This window comes from Panthera uncia, chromosome F1, assembly GCF_023721935.1.
Source record: "Panthera uncia isolate 11264 chromosome F1, Puncia_PCG_1.0, whole genome shotgun sequence".
NCBI lineage: Eukaryota > Metazoa > Chordata > Mammalia > Carnivora > Felidae > Panthera > Panthera uncia.
In genome coordinates, this window is record NC_064813.1 from 21689204 (window position 1) to 21713235 (window position 24032).

At 37.6% G+C, this 24032-nt stretch overlaps 1 protein-coding gene across 1 annotated transcript in view; it reads right to left on the minus strand.

Annotated features, from left to right (window-relative positions):
• The window catches only part of HMCN1 (hemicentin 1), a 463881-nt gene that overhangs the window by 18524 nt on the left and 421325 nt on the right, over window positions 1-24032 (minus strand). Inside the window, exons 87-102 of the mRNA XM_049634070.1 lie at window positions 23636-23905; window positions 22901-23071; window positions 22626-22796; window positions 19187-19357; window positions 18247-18417; window positions 17196-17366; window positions 16854-17024; window positions 13507-13656; window positions 13096-13233; window positions 11937-12058; window positions 11020-11257; window positions 6140-6202; window positions 4986-5105; window positions 3690-3824; window positions 1108-1221; window positions 484-609 (exon numbers count right to left, since the gene is read on the minus strand). Of these exons, the coding sequence (XP_049490027.1) occupies window positions 484-609; window positions 1108-1221; window positions 3690-3824; window positions 4986-5105; window positions 6140-6202; window positions 11020-11257; window positions 11937-12058; window positions 13096-13233; window positions 13507-13656; window positions 16854-17024; window positions 17196-17366; window positions 18247-18417; window positions 19187-19357; window positions 22626-22796; window positions 22901-23071; window positions 23636-23905 (2502 nt within the window). The remainder of the gene's footprint in view (window positions 1-483; window positions 610-1107; window positions 1222-3689; window positions 3825-4985; window positions 5106-6139; window positions 6203-11019; window positions 11258-11936; window positions 12059-13095; window positions 13234-13506; window positions 13657-16853; window positions 17025-17195; window positions 17367-18246; window positions 18418-19186; window positions 19358-22625; window positions 22797-22900; window positions 23072-23635; window positions 23906-24032) is intronic.

Below are 24032 nucleotides of genomic sequence, written 5' to 3' on the forward strand. Positions count from 1 at the left end.
ATTCTAAACATATATACTAAATTTCATAGTAGACATGTGAGATAATATGAATTTATGTGGCTATTAAACTGTGTAAGCCAAATGTGTAATTGATGGGAGCTCAAAATGGTAATGAGTCTCCACGGGGAGCTTCCGTTTCTTGGTATAGTTATGAGCCTGGGACCCCAGAGCTCAACCATACTAGAAGTTGAGAGTAAAAAATCTGTGAGAAAAAGTGAGCATGAGCAAGGGAGGGGCAGCAAGAGAGGGACAGAGAGGATCCCAAGCAGGTTCCACGCTGTCAGCAAAGAACCTGAAGCGGGGCTTGAACTCACAAATTGTGAGATCATGACATATCATGGCCTGAGCCTAAACCAAGAGTCAGACGCTTAACCAACTGAGCCACCGAGGCACCCCTACTTAATCATTAGTTAAAAAACGGATGCCTTATTTGGCTGGTCAGTGGCAAACATATCTCAGTCATCAAAACAGCCATACACTCACCAATGCAGGTTCCATTTTCTGCCTTGGTCATTCCGTTTGGACAAAGATCAATGCACTTATAGCCCCCACGGGTGTTCTTGCAGTGTTGATCTGGTCTGCATACATTTTGTCTGCATTCATTCACATCTTGATAAAAGAACAAAGGCAATGAAGATTGAGAAATTTCTTTTCCACAGAAATCATACCTCTGGATTTTAAGGCGAAAGATGTTGATTACATAATCACTGTGTAAGATTAAAGTGTTTAAATCCATGAAGGTAAATAACACTATTTTAAAACAGAATGATTAAAAAAATTAATTCACATAGCTAGTAGCCATACCAACGAGTTCCTCCTTTTAGAAAAACAAATAAATATCTTTATGCATGTAACCATAAATATTATGCTTCTGTGAAAAAAATTAGTAAACACAATAGGGAACTGTTAAAAATGGTTATGTAGCTAGAAAATGAAACCTGTAAAAAATAGCATTTGCTTTCATTTTGTTTATGCATGCGTTGCGTACCTGATGGATGGAGGTATCTTATGTATGAATTCAGCCCAGGACACAGCAAAGGGATTAGATCAAATATCTCTAGAAATTACAAAGACGTCATTGCTTTGAATTTAAAGCCCTTTTCTTACCTATACATTTTCTGCCTTTGAGCTGATACCCAGGTTCACATCCACAGTGAAAACTTCCAATGGCATTGAAACAGCGGTGGTGACAGGGGCTGGATTCTTGACATTCATTAATATCTGTTAAATAAAACAAAACTTTCATTATATGCTATTAGGAAACTTGGGTTAATTTATTTCAAATGTTAAACATTTTAATGATATCATTATCATGTTTAAGATCTTCCCTGAAACGAATCCAATACAATTGCTCTCAAATCTAATACAATTGCTCTCATATGATCTGCTAGATAGATAATTGACGGGATTAACTGCTGGAGAACATATCTCTCAATACTCCTCAAAGGTAGACATTTGCTAGTGACTCTAAACTATGTGGATGCAACACTTCCTTACTTTATTTTACCAGATGGCTCCCATTTCTGTTTCTAGGAATGTTGCTGACAGACTAGAACACTGAAGATGGAGGGTGGGGGGGGGGGGGAGTCAAAGTCTTCTGCAGTATCTTTTGCAATTGACTTTCCTTCCCCAGTTTTGCTGCTGTCAGCCCGATGCAGGTCTTTACCACTAAAAGCAGCAACTTTGGCATTTGTCAGTGTCCACAGTCATCACCAAATTAATCTTCCCAAATGCCATCTGGGGCATAGAATAAAAAAAAAAATGTGCAGGCACAAATCCCCCAAATTTGTGTGCATTTGCCACTTTTATGTACCTTCTCCCCTCTCCTTCCTTCTAGTCCCAGAGGAAAAGAGACCTCTTCTCCCATGTAAGAAAAGTTTCTCTGCTTGAGTGTTCGAGCTCTGAGGCCATCTCCTCCGTCCTCACCAAGATAAGGATTGTGGTCCATCCATCATTCCCTCCTTGTGTGCATTTTTAAAGTTCTTCCTCCTTACTGTCATCTTTCCCATACCCCTATGGACATAACCCAGTCTCTCCTACCATAATCCCTCTCTCAGGTCTGTCCGCATCTCAATTTCTTTCTACTTCTCTGTTGTTCTATTCCAAACCCTTCAAAGGAACAATCACCATACTTAGGCTTTTCATATCCCCACCTTACATTCCCAAACTCAAGATTGCCTATGTTTTATTGTGTACTTGTCTTCCATTTGAACTCTTTTATTTATATTTTTTATTTTGAAATTTCTTCTTAAAGTTTTTAAGTTTTAGTTACTTAACATATTGTGTAATATTAGTTTCAGGTGTATGAGCTCTTTTAATCTTTCAAAATCTGCATGTTACTATAAACACACAAAGTGATCATATACTTTAAAAATGCTTTCTTAGTGTAGTTTTTTTCTTCTTTTTTCTGCTTGGCTTCCTTTATCCTTTTTTACCTTCCTTGCCTACCAAAGTCAACCTGCATTAACAATCTAGTATAAATAATAACATGTTTCTTGTACATACAAATGCATATCTCTATCTAAAAATATAAAAAATCCATTTCCTTTATCTTTGGTTATTGCTTCGTTTCTACACAAGTTATGTGTAGTTTTCTACATCTTGGTGTTTTCACTCGACAATACCTCATGAAAATTCCTCTAAGCCTAATAGTTGAACTGCATTCCACTCTATAATGGCCGTACAATGGTTCCTGGAATGGACATACCATAATTCAATCACTTTTGTAGTACTGTTAGGCATTCAGTTTTGTATCCGCTATTTCTGTCTCTATGAAAAGACCCTGACAGCAGCTTTATTCATAATTGTTAAACCTTGGAAGCACCAGGATGTCCCTCAGTAGCTGAATTGATAAATAAACTATAGTACATTAATAAAATGGAATATTATTCAACACTAAAAAGAAAAGAACTATCAACTCATGAAAAGACATAAAGAAAACTAAAATGCATATTATTAAGTGAAAAAGGTTAATTTGGAAAGGCTATATGCTATGTGATTCCAACCATATGATATTCTGGAAAACATAATACTGTGGAGATAATAAAAAGATCAGTGGCTTGCCAGAGGCTTGGGGGGAAGTGAGGGATGAATAGGCAAAGCATTGAGGATTTTTAGGGCAGACAAACTATTCCTTATGATACTATGAGATAGGATACATGTTATTATTTGTCAAAATTCATAGAGTATACAACACCAAGAGTGAAATCTAATGTAAATAAAGAACTTTGGGTCATAATGATGTGTTGATGTGGGTTCATCCTTGGTAAAAATTTTGCTACTCTAGGGCAGGATGTTGATAGTGGGGGGTGCTATGCATGAGTTGGGGTGGGGAGTATATGCGAAATCTACCTTACACTCCATTTTTCTGTAAATCTAAAACTTCTCTAAAAAATAAAGTCTATTAAAAACATCCTGCAATAAATATCTGATAGTCTTATGTGGTGGGGTCTTATGAAATAGAGCCTCTTAGATCATGCTATATAATCTCTTCTCTCAAATATAATGGGCAAATGTTATTATTTAAAACTATTGTGCTACAAATATTTAAAATAGCCATGGAATATTACATCTAAAATCTTATCAAGAAGCACAATCTATAAAGCAGAGTATCCTTTAAATGATTCAAAAGGCAGAGAGTCTTAATTCTTAGTATAATGAAGATAAAGCAAGGGATTCCATTGTTATACCTTGGCAACTCAGCCCATCAGAAGTTCTTCGAAAGCCAATTCCACAACGGACCACACAGCGATAGGATCCAATGGTATTGTCACAGTCCTGACCAGCATGGCAGGCATGTCCACCTAAAGCACACTCATCGATATCTGCAATGAAGTGAGTCATTCAACTAAGATGAGTTGAAGAAAACCAACCCAAAAGCCTATATAAAATGGGGTTAAGAAAAGCCATAAATGATACTTGAAAATGTACAAGAGCAAGAATGCTGAATAACTTGGTTGAGTCCTTTCAGGTGGATTAAATTGATGATGAGTTCATAGGAGTTTAGTGTGATATCTGTGCAGACTAACCCATCCATTAGACCACTGACAAATTAGGTGGCTTTAAAAACATTACTTCTCCTTTCTGACATTTCAGTTTTCTCATTTATAAAATGAGGATAATATCTGTCTCTCAGTGTTGCTTTGAAAATTAAAGGAAATAATGTATATAGGTACTCAATCCACACCGGACGTTTCCATAAAAGTTATTTTTATCCCATCCTACACCCTTTCTCTCTGTCTCTTTGGCATTTAGAAGGGCATCTCCTTGGACACAAAGGGAGTAATCCTTTTTTCATCATTTAACATTTTATTTATAAATAAGCTTCTTATACAATTCTAACTTTGAAGTATATTTAGAGTCTGATAGAAAAGTATTTTCTGGGGTGAGGGGATGGGCAAAATGGGTGAAGGGAGTGGGAGACACAGGCTTTCAGTTACGGGATAAGTCATGGGACTAAAAGGCACAGCATGAGAAACACAATCGATGATATTGTAATAGTGATGCACTGGGACAGATGCTAGCTGTACTTGTGGTGAACACAGCACAGTGTATAAATTTGTCAAATCGCTAAGTAATATACCTGTAGATAATGTAACATTGTGTGTCAACAATACTGAAAAACAAAGTTTTTTTTTTTCAACGTTCTTAACGTGCTACTAGGATTGTGCAATTTGCTTAAATTCCTTATGTAACTTCCTTATTTCTTAGTTTCGTCATTGTAAAATGAGTATCTCCACAAGGTGTTGTGGGGATTAAGTGAGTCACTACCGGCTTCCCTGCTTGTACAGTGCCCCACATGAAGGCAGTGTGTGAGCAGTATTCTGTCTGTTCCTCTCTCAACCTGAGAGAAGATCTTCTGTGTTTATTGCCAACATGGAGGAGGAAAGAGTAGGAAAGAACACTGGCCTACCACACTTTTCCTAGGTCAGAGCTCTCTGTGACCATTGCTTGGCTGTATCTATTAGACTTAGCTTTTTGAATACCTTGACAAGTCCTTCCGTCTGCAGCTATGGTGAGGCCTTTTGAGCAGGAGCAATGATAGGTTCCCATGGTGTTGTGGCAGATATGGGAGCAGGGGTTCCCGGCCGCACATTCATCTTCATCTGAAACAAGGAACAGAAAGGCCCGATTGGTCTGTAAACCCCCTACTTACTAGAAGTTAGTAAAGTCCATGAAGGTGGTTTGTAAAATAGTTGCTTACAGAGCACAGTGAGTTGAATCAAACCTAACAGAAAATGCTCTAGGTGCCGTAGAATAGAAGCACGAAATAAATTAATTTTGGGTCCCCAGATAATCTTTGATAGTGAAGATGTTTAGATTAATTCTAAAACAACAGGGATGATAGCTAAGATATAATGACCATATCCTGGGATCTAAATGCTTTTTTACCTACCTTAACGCATTCCTCACAACATGCCTAGGAGACATGCTTTTATTACTATCCTCATTTTGCAGGATAAAATTGAGGAACAAAGAGGTTAAATAAATTGCCCAAGGTCACACAGGTCATTATTGGCAGAGCTGAAATTTGAACCTGGACAGTATAGTTTCTAAAGACCACTTATCTACCACGATACTACATTAAATTGCCTACCAGTGAAAGAAAGGCACTGTGTATGCAAACTTGAGCTCCTCCAGCTGTTTCCTTAGCTATTTAGTTATCTGTGGCTCTCTTGTACTGGCACTTGGATGATATGGGGCTGGCTTAGTCATTAGTCCTCGGCCCACAGTCCTGCCCTTATCCTCTGAGCAATTCTAGGGTTAGGTGGCTTAGAGTTGGATTATTATTATGTTTCACATCCATGGCCATCAAATGACAAGAGTCCAGTGTTTTGTTCCCGTGCTCACTTCATCTCTGTACTTGATCACGATCCCTGACACACTTGATTGTGGTCAGATTGAAAGAGTACAGGCTTTGCAGCTGCCTTAAATTCCAATCTAGCTCTGACACTTGATAGCTGAGTGGTCTTAGGCACCCCCACTTCTTTCCATCTCGATTTCCTCACTTGTAAAATGGAACACTTGTAAGACTGTTGTGAAAATTACATATCTAGCAAAATGGCAATAAATGTCCATTAAACAGATTCCATTACTAATATTTTTTATAAAAACAAAAATTCATTATTCCTGTTCTTACCAGCACAAAAGGGTCCAACTGAGTCTAAGGCAAACCCAGATGGGCACTGATTACTGCGATCTCCTATCACAGAGAGAAAAGGAAAATTAATTGGCTTGTTAGAATGTCAGTACCTTGTTTCTTTCCGGTACAATCTTCCCTGGGAAGATATGCCAAAGATGGAACACATTGTGCAACAAATGCAATAGGTGAAAACAAGCAGGAATGGAAGACTTTTCCTGTTCCCAACTGAGAACTAAATGAATCACAGTCCAGAGATGATTGGCAAGCATCCATTGGAAATAGATTTTCTGTTTAAATTTATTTACATTAATCAAAAGAAAATGAAGCCAAACCATTCTGTGATCATGCAAAAGGATCCAGAATCAATGTGTACATAAGGTATAACCATAGACAAAGTCCTATTTATTCTTCTAGCCTTTACTTATGTTGCCTGTTCTAGAAGCAGGAACACTATTTTCAAGCCACTTAAAAATAACTTATGCCAGTGACAACCAGAAACTCCAATGAAGAACTCCTCTCCTTTTGTAGATCTCTTTCATTTGCAGTGTAAAGCATCTGGGTCAGAGTCCCCTATGCGTGACCAATTGTTTCCCATGCAGTCAAAGCAAGGGGAGACAGGCATATGATAGAAACAAACATAGTAACAAGAACAAATAAGCTAGTTAGGGAATCTTTCCTTAGAAAGTAACTCTGCCTTCACTGGTTTAAGCAATTTAGCAAATATTTTTCAAACATTATTGACATAAAGAAACTTAAAACACCTTTCGAGTTACCAAAGTATTCCTTTTTTTTATTCTTTATGTTATAGTTAAAGTATGCTGTTTTGAATTATATTAGTTAAGATTTCCTTTAGACAGAGTGGGGGGCAATACAAAATATTTGTGTTATTGCAATGTATAATAATTACAGAAACTTTGAAAAGTATAGATTTCCCTGTAAATTTGTCACTTGAAACAAACTGCTGCCAACATTTTGATGTTTTTTCTTCTACAAGTATACACTTCAAAAAGTCAGGATCTTGCACTCTAGAGATTAATAATTGTCAAAGTTTATTGATCATAAAATAGAGCTTATTAAAAATATAGATCCTTGGTCCTATCCCAGTCAGCCTAGGAATCTCTGTTTTCAATCAGTATAAAAGTTTCCTTATAATCACTGTGGTGTGGGCAACCCAGGTTTAGATCATATTGTATGCTGCTTTTCAATTATTATTAGGCCATGCATACTCTTCTTTGTTTTATTGTCAATCCCCAAAACAGTAGGTGGTACACAGAAAGCACTGAACAAGTATTTTGAATAAATGAGCTAATATTCTTTAAAATTATTTTAATGACTGAGAGTTTATCATATAGCTGTGCCATCATTTACATATTTACCTCTTGCTTCCAGGATATTTATTATTGGCCATTTCTGTGATTTTCTTAGGGCAGACCCCCAGAATGAGATAACTACAAAGATCTGAATGTTTGAAAGGTTACTGATACATACTGCTTTCCAGAAACATCACATGAATTAACAACCACTGATGGCAGTATGTACAAGGGTGTTCATTTCCCCATACCTCTCTGATACTGAGTGGTTATCATATTTTTAAATCTCTGACAATGATAATTGGAAAATGGTACCTCATTGTTTTAGGTTATATTTCTTTGCTTATTAGTGAGGTTAGACAGTTTTTCACATTCATTTTGTCATTATTATTTCTTCCTTTGTGAATTTGCTGTTCATAGCTTTTATGTATTTTTTGTTGGGGTGTTGCTTTCTTTTAATTGATTTTTTAACAATGCTTTTAATTTTTTTTAATTTTAATTTTTAAAAATTTTTTAAAGGTTTATCATTTTTTTTTTTGAGAGAGACAGAGACAGCACAAGTGGGGAAGGGGCAGAGAGAGAGGAAGAGAGAATCCCAAGCAGGCTCCATGCTGCCAGTGTAGAACCTGGCATGGGGCTCAAACTCACGAAACTGTGAGATCACGACCTGAGCCAAAACCAAGAGTTGGACACTTAACTGACTGAGCCACCCAGGCGCTGCTATTTTTATTTATTTTTTTAAGCCAGCTCTATGCCCACATGGGGCTTGAACTCACGACCCTGAGATCAAGAGTCGCATGCTCTACCCATTGAGTCAGCCAGGCACCCCTTCTTACTGATTTTTAAGAGCCTTGTATAAGATTAATCATAGTTATCTATAATACACAATGCAAATATTCTTTCTTGATATATATTTCACCTTCTCAATTTTGTTTTTTTCTCCCATGAAGAAGTGTTTAAAAATTTACTTGTAGTTAAACTGATCTTTCCTTTATTTTTTCTGATGCCTTTTGCTAATGAATTTGTAAAATATAAATATATTTTATAATTATATTTTAAAAACAAATTTTTTATTTTAAAGATATAACAATTTTTTAAAATGTATTGATTTATATTTGTGAGTTGACTTGACCAGCAGTTTCCAAATACTGATGTGCAGACCAGATACATTAGAATCATTTAATGCTGCGTTAAAAATACAGACTTCCAGGCCCTACCTTAGACTAGCTAAGCCAAAGTCTCTGTGCCTTGAGATCTGAACTTTCATGAAGCTCTCTAGGTAATTCTAACTGCATTGTAGCTAGAGCTCTTGTCTAGACCCAATATAGAAGAGAAAGAACTTGGTGGTTAAGCAACCAAGAATGCAAGCTTGCCCCCTGGTGGTCACTTATAAAGAAATTGCAAGCACATAATTCTTGTATTTCACAGGAACCTCAACAAATGTGCACAGATACCAGATGTAATTCATAGATTCAGAGTAGCTAAGAATAGTAAGGGGTTATAAATGTCCTATAGTGTGTCTTCTCCAATTGTGGAATCCAGATCCCCCAACTACAATGTTATAGATACCCCAAAGACCTTCAAGCAGTTCAGGCTTAGAGAATTTACATGATTGGGCAACAAATGTACACGACTTTAAAAAATCATTTTAATTCCCTTTGTCCTGGATGGTGTAAGTTCATTTTTAACGAAAGTCTTACATCAAGTTGTCTTCTTTTAATTATACTAAGTACTGGAAAAAGTAAAAACAGAGATTAGACTTGAAAAGTGGGCATTGAGGAAAAGAAACAGAAATCTTCATTCCAATGGCTCTTTTCTTTTGTCTCTGTGACCTGAACATGCACAACCATAGTAAAATGAGGTGGTGATGGCGACATGTGGGTGGTGTGGAGCTCCACTCGCTATAAGGCTCATGAATCTATGATTATCTCAAAAAATGTGAACATGTTCGCCTAGATTACTATGATCTCAAATTCAATGACAGTTCTGATAGCTGTTAATGAAGAAAATAGTCATGTACACAAGTGGTGAAAGCAAGAGTAAATTGCAAAAAATGAATTTTTAGTGTATGGAGCATGATAAGACAAAATGATGCTACTTAAAATCTAATTGGATCTACTTAAGAAAGCCAGTACATAGCGAAGGCCAATATGAATTATATTAAGTGTACTCATAGGAGCCTAAAGTTCAAAGTTAAAGCCATTCAAACACTTAGTGTCCATAATAAAACCACATGCAAGTTATCTCTTAGCATCAAAGCTTCATGGAACACAGAATGCTGATTGTTTGGGTGTCTCTTATAACTAAACAGGGATCTCAGGGTAAAGACACATCAAAGAACTACACAGCATAGCGAGACCACTGAGATCAAGGGTTGTAGAATTATGCTTAGAAAATGAAAAGCAGTTGAAACATTATAATGTCCAGGAATAAGAAATGACAGTTGGAACCCTGATTATTGCTGCACAATTTTTAAAAACTGCTTTTAAAATATGGAAACTTTTTCTTATTAGTTTAGGTTGACATACACTTTTTAAAAAAATTTAAATCCAAGTTAGTTAACATATAGTGTAATAATGATTTCAGGAATAGAATTTACTGATTCATCACTTACACACAACACCCAGTGCTCATCCCAACAAGTGTCCTCCTTAATGACCATCACCCATTTAGCGCATCCCCTCACCCAACACCCCACCAGCAACCCTCAGTTTGTTCTCTGTATTTAAGATTCTCTTATGGTTTGTCTCCCTCTCTGTTTTTATCTTATTTTTGCTTCCCTTCTCCTGTGTTCATCTGTTTTGTTTCTTAAATTCCACATCTAAGATCATATGATATTTGTCTTTTTCTGACTGATTTTGCTTAGCATAATACACTCTAGTTCTATCCACATTGTTGCAAATGGCAAGATTTCATTCTTTTTAATCCCCAAGTAATATTCCATTGTGTGTGTGTATGTATGTATCTGTGTGTGTGTGTGTGTGTGTGTGTGTGTGTGTGTGTGTGTATGTATATCATACCACATATTCTATATCCATTCATCAGTTTATGGACATTTGGGCTCATTCCACTTTGGCTATGGTAGGTCAACATACACTTTTACATTGTTTCAGCAATTAAAAAAATTCCTTGACAAATACAAGAGTCAGAATAAGAACAATGGCCTGGAGCACCCAAAGAAAACCTCATTCTGCCAGAGGATATATTTTTAAACCTTTCTGCAGATTAGTAATCCAAATTAGAACTCCAGTGGGATTGGCTTTAAAATAGCTTTACCTACCACAAAACATAGATGACATACATGAAAATCTTCTATCACTAGGTTTGGTCTGTGCCCTAATATCTTTATTGTGAATGGCATCGATGCAATTCTTTTACCCTTTTTTAAGTTATTAAATACATTTTTTTCCTAAGATTTTTAAAAAGTAATCTCTATACCCAACGTGGGGCTCAAACTCACAACCCCAAGATCAAGAGCTGCAGGCTATACCTACGGAGCCAGCCAGTTGCCCCCATTTTATTCTTTTAGAAAGGACTGGATGGAAAAATGATCTTTGACCAAGGTACCTTTGGAAATTGAAGCATGGATTTTAAAACCCAGTGTCTCTTCTAATTGGTTGTAGTCAGATTCTACAGAGGAAGCGTGAAGTGTTTCTACCAAGAAAGGCATTCTTCCCTGTGCCTCATCATAGAAAACAGTGTGGTTCCATGTATATGGGACGCTGATGCCATCAATGGTGAACAGCCGGGTTGAGTAGGCATACAGCTGCCCAGGACCTGTCTGAATGTAGTCCTCTGTGTAATCCTAAGGAAGACAGTATAGATTTGATGATCAGATTTTTTTTTCTTGAGGGTATTAGGAGATGCACAATTAGAAAAATAAAGGCTAAGAGGCTAAAAATATAGCTTGAACAGCATGATTTGAGCTGCATGGGTCAATTTATATGATCTTTTAAAAATAAATGCAGTACGGTATTATAAGTGTATTTTCTCTTCCTTGCAATTTAATAACATTTTCTGTTCTCTAGCTTACTTTATTGTAAGAATACAGTATATAATACATATAACACAAAAAATATGTGTAATTGACTGGTTATGATATGGGTGAGGCTTCTAGTCAACAGTAGGCTATTAGTAGTTAAGTTTTTAGAGTCAAAAGTCATACGTGATTTTTGACTGTCCAGGGAGTTGGCACCCTATATACCCCCATGTTGTTCAAGGGTCAACTGTAGCTCTAAATAAAATACTACTTGTACAGTCATGTTCAGGAAACCAGTAAGACTGTGTAAAGACTTATTCCTAAAGATTTTTATACAAAGACAAACTAGCCATTTTTAACCTTAGTGGTTTAGATATTTATTCCCTATAGCAAACAAGAGAAACTACATATGGTATCCATGTTTTTTTTTTTCTATAGATCTTTGATTCCTAATCTTACCATTACTCCAGTAAACAGTGAAGAGAGGTTATCCTGACATTTTTACCTTTACAGTGACTTCAGCAGGTGACTGAAGCTGCAGGACATAACCGCTCACAAAAATATCTAGCAGCAAAGCACCATCAGAATCCAAACCCCGGGCAGTATGAGTCATCCGCAAGATTTCTCCTGGGAATTACAATTCATTCATTTTAACAGCAAAAAATATATGGTTTGTGTAAGCACACAGCAGACTTACCTTAAGTGTCAGTTCAGCTATGTTATTTTAGTTCAAACTTCATAAACAAAGGCAATAAAAGATTAAATTAGCACTCAATCCCCGAATTAAAGATTTAGGGTAATTGAATGGTATGTTCTAAAATTTCTTTTTCTGTGGCAAAAACGAGGTGTATGATTATGCAAAGGATTCCATGCTTTAAACTCACAAGCAATAGCAAGGCAATTCTACAAAAATGGATGGTCTAAGAGAAGGGACAGACAGCTTCACCAGGTAGATTGGCAATAACCACATAGGGCTTTGTTTTTTACGATGCTTCAAGAAACAGCAGAGGGGCATCTTAGTAAGTGGATGGCCATGAAAAACCCTCATGGGCTTCTGGGCTGCATAAAGCCCCTTCCTCAGTCTTTCTTCCTTAAAGAGCACTGCCATTGCGGCTGTTCACCTTTGAAAAGATTTGTAATGGAGGTCTATAAAAATCTGTATGTACTTGGAAAGGTCCATGAATAGCTAATACATATTCATTAAGACTAAGGGTAAAGAGAAAAACCCTTAGCTTTGCTTATTTTTACTTCCGTCTTTTTTATAAAAAGATCTCTGTAAGGTGTCCTGATTGAATCTCAGGTTCATAGACAAAAGTCTTTATTTAACAGCAAGGACTCATTTTCCTGCTCTGGTTTGGCCTTTAAAACCCTCTCTGAGGATTTAAAGAGAAAAAATAGAGAAATGATGAGAAAACACTTTTGGGGTATAAAAAATCACGATATTGTCTGAAAACATATGGCCTCTTACAGAGCCATGTCAGTAAAAGTTTACAGGGAAATATGAAATTGCTTTTATATCATTTATGATAAGACTGCATCAAAAACTTTAAAATTATTCTCTGGGGGAATATATAAGTGTATTTTTCTTAACCAGCAACTTTTAGGCAATCCTGTTTTTTATAGTTAAATATTAGACTTAAATATTAAGTTTAGTTGGCACTAACCAGTTGCAAATTCCACCTGGGTTTCTCTCTTGAAGACTGCATTGGTGAGGGTGAAGCCATTGACTGCTTCTCCTATCTCCTTGGCTGTTGTCCAATAAATGGGATTTAGAATAGAAACTATTTTTCTCATTGCTGGACCTAAAGAAAAAAGGATAAATAAGGTAACAGAGAAAAATATTTACAGAGCCGGTTACTCGTAAGGATGAATCCTAAATAATCTCGAATAACAACAAAATAAGTATCAGTATCTCACATGTCTTTAAGAGTTTACCATCGAGCTAAGCGCTATCATACAGATCATGTAATAGTAGCATCCTCTAGAAATTTCAAGCAGAAATCAGAAGATGAAGAATAATATATGAATTTTAAAGAAAGAGGCTATTGGCAACTTTTATTAGCAAAGAGACTTACCAAGACTGCGAGGTACATTGGTAATTTTGGCATGTATTACTCTAGTATCAGAGGTAGGATTATCTGTTACTGTGGCGTTAAGGAAAGCAATTCCAAATTCAACATCATTAATATTTCCAATAACACTTCCTCTGGCTCGCTGGGGCCCACCTATTGGGGAAAGAAAAAACATTCTTGGAGAAGGAAACAATTTCATCAACGTTACATGGGAGAAAAGAAGGCCAGTATTCAAAGATGCTACAAATCTTCTCACAAACATTTAAAATATCATATGACATCTGAATTTAAGAGTGAAATAAATAAGCTTTCAGAACATTCTACTTTCATGTAACACTCATCATCCCACATAAATCTAGGGTGCTTCCAATCTGTGTATATCATGGCACTATTTCACAATCCAAAGAATACAATCAGCACCCAGTCCCAAAGCCAAAATAAAGAACGTGTCTGTTGATCGTAATAAAATGATGATAATAAGGAGAGTTTATCGAGCCTGTCATGCACTATACTAAGCACTTCATAAGTGTTAACTCTTTTAATCCTGTCAGAAATCCTATAAAGTCATTTTGAATGGTCATAGTTGGCAGACTAGAAAATAAAGGTCAGAGACATAAATAGTAGAATGAAGATCTGAACACAGATGTGCTTGGCATCAAAACTCATGTTCTTTTATCTACTGCCTCCTTTGTGAGAACACAGAAGGAAAGAAAGGATCACTTCAAAACAGCTCCTGAGCTTGTTATAGGTCACTGTCGACACAGGTGTGGCATATCTAACAGGTATTGTTCAGTTTTGGGTTTCAGACGGAAAGCTTACCAATTAAATAAAACAGTTATATTTTCCTATACAGGAAAATAGTTAACTTGAGAAAAATTTGAGACGGGTATTTTACTTAACAGTATTACAGAATTCATACGTACACAATTTGGTTGAAAACAATCATACATTTTTTCCCCCAATCACATATGTTTTAAAAAGCATCTCTACGGTAATTTTATGCCTTCTTCCAATTGTTCAACAAAATTATTAGTTACTGACACTAGAATAGGTGGTTAATGAATGCTTTTTAAATGAACTGCACGCTTTGGCAAGAGAAGGAAACACAATGGGAAGAAGCTGATAGTGAAATTCATAAATATTCATTATTTGATGAGAGAGAAAGGGAACGGAGAGAGAATCTCAAGCAGGCTCTGCACTGTCAGCATAGAGCCCAATGTGGGACTTGATCCCATAAACTGTGAGACCATGACCTGAGTGAAATCAAGAGTTGGATACTTAACCCACTGAGCCACTTACTCTAATGTATTTTTTAAAAACTCACTGTTTCAGATACCATTATATATTATATACCAGGGAGAAGTACAATTGTATTCATTCTCAGAAAAATCAGTAAATATAGTATTTCACCAATTTAATTTGTATTACTTTGATTATTCATGAGAGAATACACTTTTTTCATGTTGGTTCAGCCTTCATGTTCTGGACTACATTTACTTGTTCATCAAGTGTTGAAGATACAATAATAAGAAAGAAAAAAAAAAAAAGACCCAGGCCTACCTTCATAGACCTTATATCTGAAAGGAGAGAGACATTAATTAGAATTTCACAAATAAATGTAAAAATTGAAATGTACTAATGTGTAAGTATCTACTGCCTAGGGAAGTCTGAGAAGAAAGTAAAAACATAGTGGAGTCTGAGGAAAGTTTAGGTCTTAACTAAACCAGAGAAGGCAGGACAAGGGCCTTCTGGGTAGAGGAAATACCATGTGTCACCCTTTTGAGAGGTGGTGGCTTGCCATATCTGAGAAACCAGAAGGAGCAAAGGACAGAGAGCGATGGGAGAATTCATGGAAACCTTGGTGTAAGATGGTGCAGGAAAGCAGATAAGGACATAGTAGGACTTTTTGGTTCTTATCTTTAGTCCTAAGCAGGAGGAGAGACGGGTAGAAGGATTACTCATTCACTTAGTTCTCTGGGCCATTTAACCTGGGTCGTTTGACCATTTTGACCTTGGTTCTCTAGTCTCCAGAGGAGCTTGAGTCCCAGCACCAACAGACATTCAGTTCTGGGTACCTAATTGGGATCTTTGGAACTCTCTGCCAGAGTCTGTAATCCAAATTGTCTGCTTAATTTGGACTTCTGCTACTGGGGCCCTTGTATCCAAGATGGAATACTACCCCTTAGATGAATAATACCCCTTGACTGTGAGTTGTAACAAGGCTCAGGAGCTACAAAATGCCCCAGTTAAAGCTAGAACTATCACCATGCCTACATGCTAGAGCCTCAACATCCTTGGTAATAAGTTGATTATGTTGAGAAGACATGTTGAACAGTTGACCAATAAACACTTGTCCTTTTAGCTTGTCTAGATCCTGTAAACCTCCTCACGTAACTCCTCTTTCTCACTCTGCCAAATGAGCCTTCTTGATTTTCAAGGACATTTTCTTTCCTTTTTTAAATTTATTTGAGAGACAGAGAGAGAAAGAGAATATCTTAAGCAGGCTCCACATTCAGCATGGAGTCCAATGTGGGGCTCAATCCCATGACCCTGGGATCATGACCTGAGTCAAAATCAAGAGTCAGACACTCAACTGACTGAGTCACCCAGGCGCCCGGGGACATTTTATCTCTAAAGCAACCTTCAAGCTTTGGAAAGTTCAGTGGTATCTTCCCCCTTCAACAATGTGAAACTGTTCTTTTGGATCTTCTTATAGACTTTAGAAAGTCTATCCTCTGACACAAGCAACGTTAATATTATCCACCATTTCTTGGGACTCCAGCAAAGTCTAAGGTCCATTGGTTCTAGAATTCTGGCTTTGTTCCTTCTGAATTTTTACATCACTTACAAATCCAGCCATGTTGTATGACTTGGGTTATTGTAATTGAACTTCCCCTATCTTTTATCTACAACTGAACTGGCCCCTATGTGACTTTCCAGATTCATGTTCTCCATATTTCCATCCATGAAAGAATAGCCTCTAATTGTGTGTTTCTGTTAAACATTCAGTTTCTTTCCAACTCTCACTTTTCAGTTTGAAATCTCAGCCCTTGCTTTCCCCACTCTTCTAAACTCTTTTGTCCTTCAAGCCTAGGACTACTATTTATGGTTTTGCAGGCCATATTCTTTTACAGAGGGGCCTGGAAGGGGGCAAGGAGAAGCTAAAATCCAGCCACAAGCTTTGGTGCAGACCAACTTGAAGGGAAAATGTACATTTTTCCTAATTCTCCCTCCCAGAGTTGGCACTGTTTTATAATTTGTAGGCTCAGAGTGGTATCCTTTTTTTAATCTGCAGAAAGGCTGTAAATAAGCAAGCAATGGTTCCACCAAAGTCTAACTTAGTTGCTTACCTGGACATGTTTGCATATTGCATCTGGATACCTGTGTAGTGTCTCCTGGACAGGGGCGACCACCTTTAGATGGCACTGGATTGTTGCACAGCCGCTTTCGAGTCTTTTCACCTCCTCCACAAGAGGCAGAGCACTGGCCCCAACTATGCCAGCTTCCCCAACCTCCATCCACTGTGAACAAGAATGGAATGGTCAATATTAACCAATCAGTTTTAAAATCTACACATAGGGTAACCCTGCCTATACAACTCTCATTGTCAGATCTGAAATTATGGGGCTGCTGCAATAAGCACCAAATAAAATGCTTTACTTATTCTACTGGTCAGGAGTTGAGGGGCTCACCAGGACACACGTCAGTGTTGCATCTCTGGATCTGGGAGTCTGGCCCCCCACAAGCTCTTCCTCCGTTGGAGGGAGGAGGGTTATCACATGTGCGGTACCGCCGCATCTGTCCTCCATTGCATGTCCGGCTGCATATTCCCCAGCCACTCCAAGGACTCCAGTTACCATGAGCTGCAACAGAGAACCATCGGAGAGGTGTTAAACAATGACACTCATCCAAAAAGTATGGTAAGACTTTCCCCAGGAACTGAAAAGAAATATACAAATCTATAAATAGGAAACTTCCAAAGGCGGATTGTTTAGCTGTTGTGTTGACTAGAAACTGGGTGTACATTCCAGTGACTGTGAAATTCCATTTAGTATGTATCTGTCCAGTCTTACAGTGTTTCAGGAGCTGAAGGATATGAATGAGACAAGATCTCTGCTGTTGATGAGTCAAGACCATACAATCCAGATACAGTGGATTCAGATGCTACCAGGGTCTTAAAATCTAGCTTGGCAACTGAATTAAGGCAAAGAGCCACCTGCTTGCCTCTGTAAAGATATCAACATCAATAACAGTGGGCGTGTAAGGGTGCCCTTGTCCTTGCACTCTTCAGCTGGTCCTAGAGAGCAAATGAAATAGGGACACAGTCCTTGCCTATATAGATCAATTACATCTATGGCATTACACAGACACAATAGCTAAACTGTACGACACTTTGTTATTCTAAACCAAAGTTAGAGGAATCAAGTAACAGTATATTATAACTTTAAGGACTTGAGGCCATAATAAACCTTTTTTTTTTAATGTTTATTTATTTTTGAGACAGAGAGACACAGAGCATGAATGGGGGAGGAGCAGAGAGAGAGAGGGAGACACAGAATCCAAAGCAGGCTCCAGGCTCTGAGCTGTCAGCACAGAGCCCGACGCGGGGCTCGAACTCACGGACCGTGAGATTGTGACCCGAGCCGAAGTCGGATGCTTAACCGACTGAGCCACCCAGGCGCCCCGAGGCCATAATAAACCTTTAAGAAAGTATAATGTTGACTCACTATTTCCAACACTCACTTGGACAAGGGTCATTATTGCAAAAATCGCTCTGGACATCACTCCCTTCACATCTGCTCCCTCCATGCTGTGGGACAGGATCAGAGCACTCCCTTGTTCTCTGTCTGGCACCTCCTCCACAGGACACAGTACAGGCACTCCAACTGGCCCAAGTGGTCCACTTGCCATCCACTGGATTAAGGAAAAACATATGTGCTCTGTTACTAATACTCTGGGCATTGTTAGGTTGGGTGATGTTCTTATTTCTTTTGAAGGTTTATTTATTTTTATTTTTTCCTCTAATTTTAATTTGAATTCCAGCTAGTTAATATACAATGCAATATTAGTTTCAGGTATAGAATTTAGCGATTCATCACTTACATACATCACCCGGTGCTCATCACAACAAGTGCCCTCCTTAATCCTCATGACCTATTTAACCCATTCCCCCCACTCACCCACCTCCCCTCTGGAAACGATCAGTTTGTTCTCTGCAGTTAAGAGTCTGTTTCTTGATTTGTCTCTCTTTTTTCTTTTTTACCCTTTGCTCATTTGTTTTGTTTTTTAAATTCCACGTGAGTGAAATCATATGATATTTGTCTTTCTCTGACTGACCGATTTCAGTTAACATAATACTCTCTAGCTCCATCTATGCTGTTGCAAATGGCAAGATTTCATTCTTTTGAATGGCTGAGTAATATTCCATGGTGTGTGTGTATGTGTGTGTATATATCCATTCATCAGTCGATGGACATTTGGGCTCTTTCCATAATTTGGCTATTGTTGATAATGCTGTTATAAACATTGGGGTGCATGTGATCCTTTAAATCAGTGTTTATGTATCCTTTGGGTAAATACCTACTATCACAACCGCTGGGGGTGATGTTCCTATTGACATTGATTCTTACTGACATGTTACCCAGATAATTTATTAAGGGTATAAACACTGTATGTCTCTTACCTGGACAGGGTCTTTCATTGCAAATCTGCATCTGTGTTTCTGCTCCATCACAGTAGGACCCATCAAATGATGGTGGTGGGTTATTACACAGTCTTGTTCTTATCTGGGCACCTTTACCGCAACTCTCGCTGCATGCACTCCAAGGCTGCCAAGTGCCCCATGCTCCGTGAACTACAAATATCCCAAGAGACAGAGTTGCAAGTCACAGAGCCATGTTTGTTAAACAAAATTATACAAGTAAATTAACTCAGTAATGAGTTAAATTAGCCTGGAATCTAAAACGACTGAAATTGAACCAAAGGAAACATAAATAATGTTCTTCCTTTCTACTTCTGGTTAGATTTTCATGGGAAATAGTGTTTATAGGAAAATTCAGAAGGCTACCTAATGCCAAAATGAATGCTTACAATTATCCAAAGGGACTATTTTATTAAAATAGAATGTAATCAAACTACTATACGTAAACATAATCTAAGTTTAAAAATCCTAGATAAGTATTTGTTTGTGCTTTATGCTCTGGGGAAAGTGGAAGGAACCAGAAGCTTAGAAGCAAGGCTGTATGACAGGTCTAGATGCAATTATAGACAATATGATTGTTTCCACAAGGGTAACTTGGACTCTAGGCTCCGCACTGGGTGTGGGCTGAAACTCACGACCCTGAGTTCAAGACCTGACCTGTGATCGAGAGCTGGATGCTTAACTGACTGAGTCACCCTGGCGCCCCGATAACTTGGACTCTAGACTCAAGACCACATCTTTAAGCCTGATTCAGCTTCATGTTTAAAAATACACTTGGATCTTTCAACAACATGATGATTTGCACAGTTGTAGCTCTTTAAAAATTGTCTCCATTACATAATGTTCATGAATTAAAAGTTCTGAATAACACACTCACCTGCTTCCTAAACAACAACAAAAAATTGACCAGTAGTTTCCAAGAAGTGATACTAAAACCTTCCTTTTGGTTACTAACAGATGACAGCATCTACCCACAAGACTGAAACAACCTTATGTTTCCTACCAGGTGCATGGGCTAAGAATCAACATTATTGTTTCTCTTACATATAAGTCAGTATCAAGTCATATTTTTGTTTTAAGGGTACTTTCTAGATATGGAGCTCATAAAGTATGTTTTTGGGGTCATCTAGTTTAACCAAGATATGAACCAAAATAGGGCCTTAAGGTTAGGGTCTAAAGATTCTATTAACAAACTCTGTAAGACACCAAAAGAACAAATTGAAAACCAAGAAATGAAATTATAATTTGACTGCTTTGTTTACAAAGTACTTTAAAACACACCTAGGATTTTCTTTCAATTAACTATTTTCTAGTTGAGTTTACTACATATCCTTTGTACTTTGTAGACACAGGCGAACACTGTCATACACATTTATTTTAGCTGACAAAAATTTGGACTAAAAAGTATTGGCTGAACCTAAAAAGAAAGAAGAAAGCCTTTAAATATAAGGCAGATATTACTCAAAACTACTTCTTTATTAATTCAGATTGCTGATGCTCATAGTCCTCATATATGGACTATGTCATTGAAAAAAGTCTGCTATTCCAATTATTTTAATATGTCCTATTTTAAAGGCTGGGGTTAACAAAAGCCCACACCTCTTATAAAGCCTTATAGCAGAGATGCATTCTTTTATTGGAGATAATGTTTGGTGATTGGTTGATGTTTATTCATATACTGTCTGTGTAATTTCTTTTTTTCTCTTTTTAAAAAATGTTTATTTATTTTGAGAGAGAGAAAGAGAGAAAATGAGTGGGGGAGGGGCAGAGAGAGAGAGGGAGAGAGGATCCCAAGCAGGCTCCACACTGTCAGCACAGAGCCCGACATAGGGCTCGATCTCACAACCGTGAGATCATGACCTGAGCTGAAATCAAGAGTCAGATGCTTAACTGACTGAGCCACCCAGGTGTCCCTATAATTAGCTTTCTAATTCTTAAAGATTAAAAAAATAGTTTTAGCTTTGGTTTATTTAAGATTTCATGACAGTATTTTACTTTTGTAATGTAATGTAAGTTCTGAACTGCAAATCAAGATACCTAGGATCTAAGCAAATAGGCTTAGGAATCAGACAGACCTGGATTCAAATCCTTGATTCACGTTTTACTAGCCATGTAACATCAGGGAATTAATTATCATAATTATCATATCACATATTTCCTGAATCTTGGTTTCCTCATTTGTACAACAGGATGCAATACCCAATGTAGTGGATAACTGTTTCATTTTGGTTTTTCCGCATCCTCCCCCCTTTTTTTAAAACCAACTCAGCTAGGTATCTCTCCCAGTTAAACTCTGTGAGTTCAACTCTGAGTTTGTTCAGTGTGCTTATCAATATCTGAACTATATTACATCTGTTTATCATTCTATCTTGAACAATGAAAAAATGCCTTGAGCACAGAATGGGTGCTCAATAAATATCTGTTGGAGAAATGAATGGATAAGTGATGAATGAATGAATGACCAGATACTCTTCTACTCCATATAACTTGTTTTAGGCTGTCAAACAAGGAGTCCTGCCTGTTATAATGCGGGTAAGTCACTCAAGCTGGTTATCCAAGTATCGACTTAGTTGAGTTCAGAGGTGAGCATGAGTCCCAAAAAAAATCAAACAGGGCTCTTTTTCAGAGGTTGATAGGAAATCTGAGGGAGAGAGAGCAAGACTCTTTGTTTCTTAGGCCTCGGGTTACAAGGCTCCTGTGAGCTACTAGCTGCCAGCAGTCATTTTTTCCACTGCATGGAAAGAGTTTAATGGACAATAAAGCCAAAGAGAGGTGAGCAGAGATGAGAGATGGAAAACATGCTAGTAAAAACACTGGCCAAATCCTTGAATTCAGTCATACCTGAAAGTACAATTTTCTACTTAAGCTCATTTAAGTTTGGTTTCTGTCACTTTAAGCTGAAAGAGCCCTAAAATACCTATGGTGAGGGGTTGTTTTACAAAGTCAAAAACAACGTGTACTTAAAGCACCTACCACGGTTCCCAGAACACGACAGGTATTTAGTGAATGGCTGCTATTATCATCTTAGCCCTCACTCATTGTGTGTTTTTGGGAAAGTCTTTAAATATCCTAGACTTCATTTTTCTTGCCTGAAAATGAATGGCTACATTAGATTTTAAGGTCCTTATTACTTCTAAAATTCTATGACGGTAAATACTTAACGTTTCCTCTACATGATTAAAAATACACCACAGTTTGTGGAACCAATAGATGGTCAATTAAGTCAGGGATTTTACTTAACATTGATTAATACCATATCTTTCATAAGCTTGTATCAGTGAGACATAATTAAGAACACAGGGAATGGATATATTCCAGGGTAGAGGCCATAACATATTTTTATAACAAAGAAAAAAAGGTAAGTATAACCCCTTTATAGGAGTTAAAAATAGAATAGTTTTGCTCATCAGTGGATTCTCACCTGGGCAGGGCCTAATGTTGCACATGATTATTTCTACTGCATTCCCTTCACATGGCCGCCCACCATATTGAGCTGATGGGTTACTGCAAGTTCTGGTCCTGGTTCTGTTGCCACGTCCACAACTCCGTGTGCATTCTTCCCAAGGGCTCCATTCTGACCAGCTACCATCCACTACACACAGGTAAAACATCGTCAACACGAAGACAATCCATAGTTAGCTAACAGAAATGAATATCTATCAAACATGTGCCTATCCACTGAATATAGAGATGTACCTGGACACAGCTTACGTTGACAGTTTCGCATTTCTGAATCTGACCCTTGGCAAGGCTTCCCACCATTGGCCGGAAAGGGGTTGTTGCACAGACGACTCCTCTTCTGGATGCCTTTGCCACAGGTGACACTGCAGGATCTCCATGTAGACCACTGGGAATACCCACCATGAACTGCAAATAAAACATTGTACTTTGTGATGGTAAAAAAAAAAAAAGCTATAAATTGAATTTTATTTACATGCTGGGTCTAGAGTTGGATCTATGATTGCTGAGAAATTGCTTATGGATGCTCTCCTCTTTGGTAAAATTAAAATCCATGCAGGAGAGAAAAATTTCAGATAATTAACTGGAGTTTCTTCCCAGTTCCAATACTGACTCATGTGGATATGGCTGCCAGAAGAGTTAGAGATCAAGAAGTTTAAATACTGTTTACCTTTTGGATATACCATTCTTTAAAGACAAATAAATGCATGATTTCTGAGAATAAATGTGACTTAGTTTTGAATCAAAACTTCAGTTTGGGATTTTGAATTATTGGCTTGATATTTTACTGCTCTAACTGAATATTGTTTCAGTCCCTTCAGTTGGTAAATTGTAGTGTGATTTTTGTTCTAGCTCCACAATCTAGAAGTATCTTCAGGGTCCAGGAGACTTGGACTAAGATGCTTAAGAGTTTTTACAATTTGGGTCGCCCCAGGTAATACTTAATATGAATGTCCCTCTGATCACACTCACCCTGGACTGTGACTGGCACCCTGACAAGGACAGAACCCATCAAGTTTCGAGCAACACATTCATATTCAGATGTATCTTCTTTTTGAGCAGCAGCAATATGTAAGGAGTTGTTGGACAACATGTTAACTCGGTCATCCCAGGGAATAGAGTGCCCTTGACGGGACCATGTAATGGTTGGATGAGGCTCTCCAGTTGCCTGACAATTCAATATGACTTTGCCACCAGCATGAATAACAGTTTCTACTGGTTCAAGAGTAATAATAGGAGGACCTACAGAAAAAAGCACATAGTGTTTTCTTAGTTTTTGTGAAGCTATATTAACATTTTTATCAATATATATAGTAACATTTTTTTAAAAATTAGGCTGATTTGTTTATAAAACACTGTAGCTTCTCAA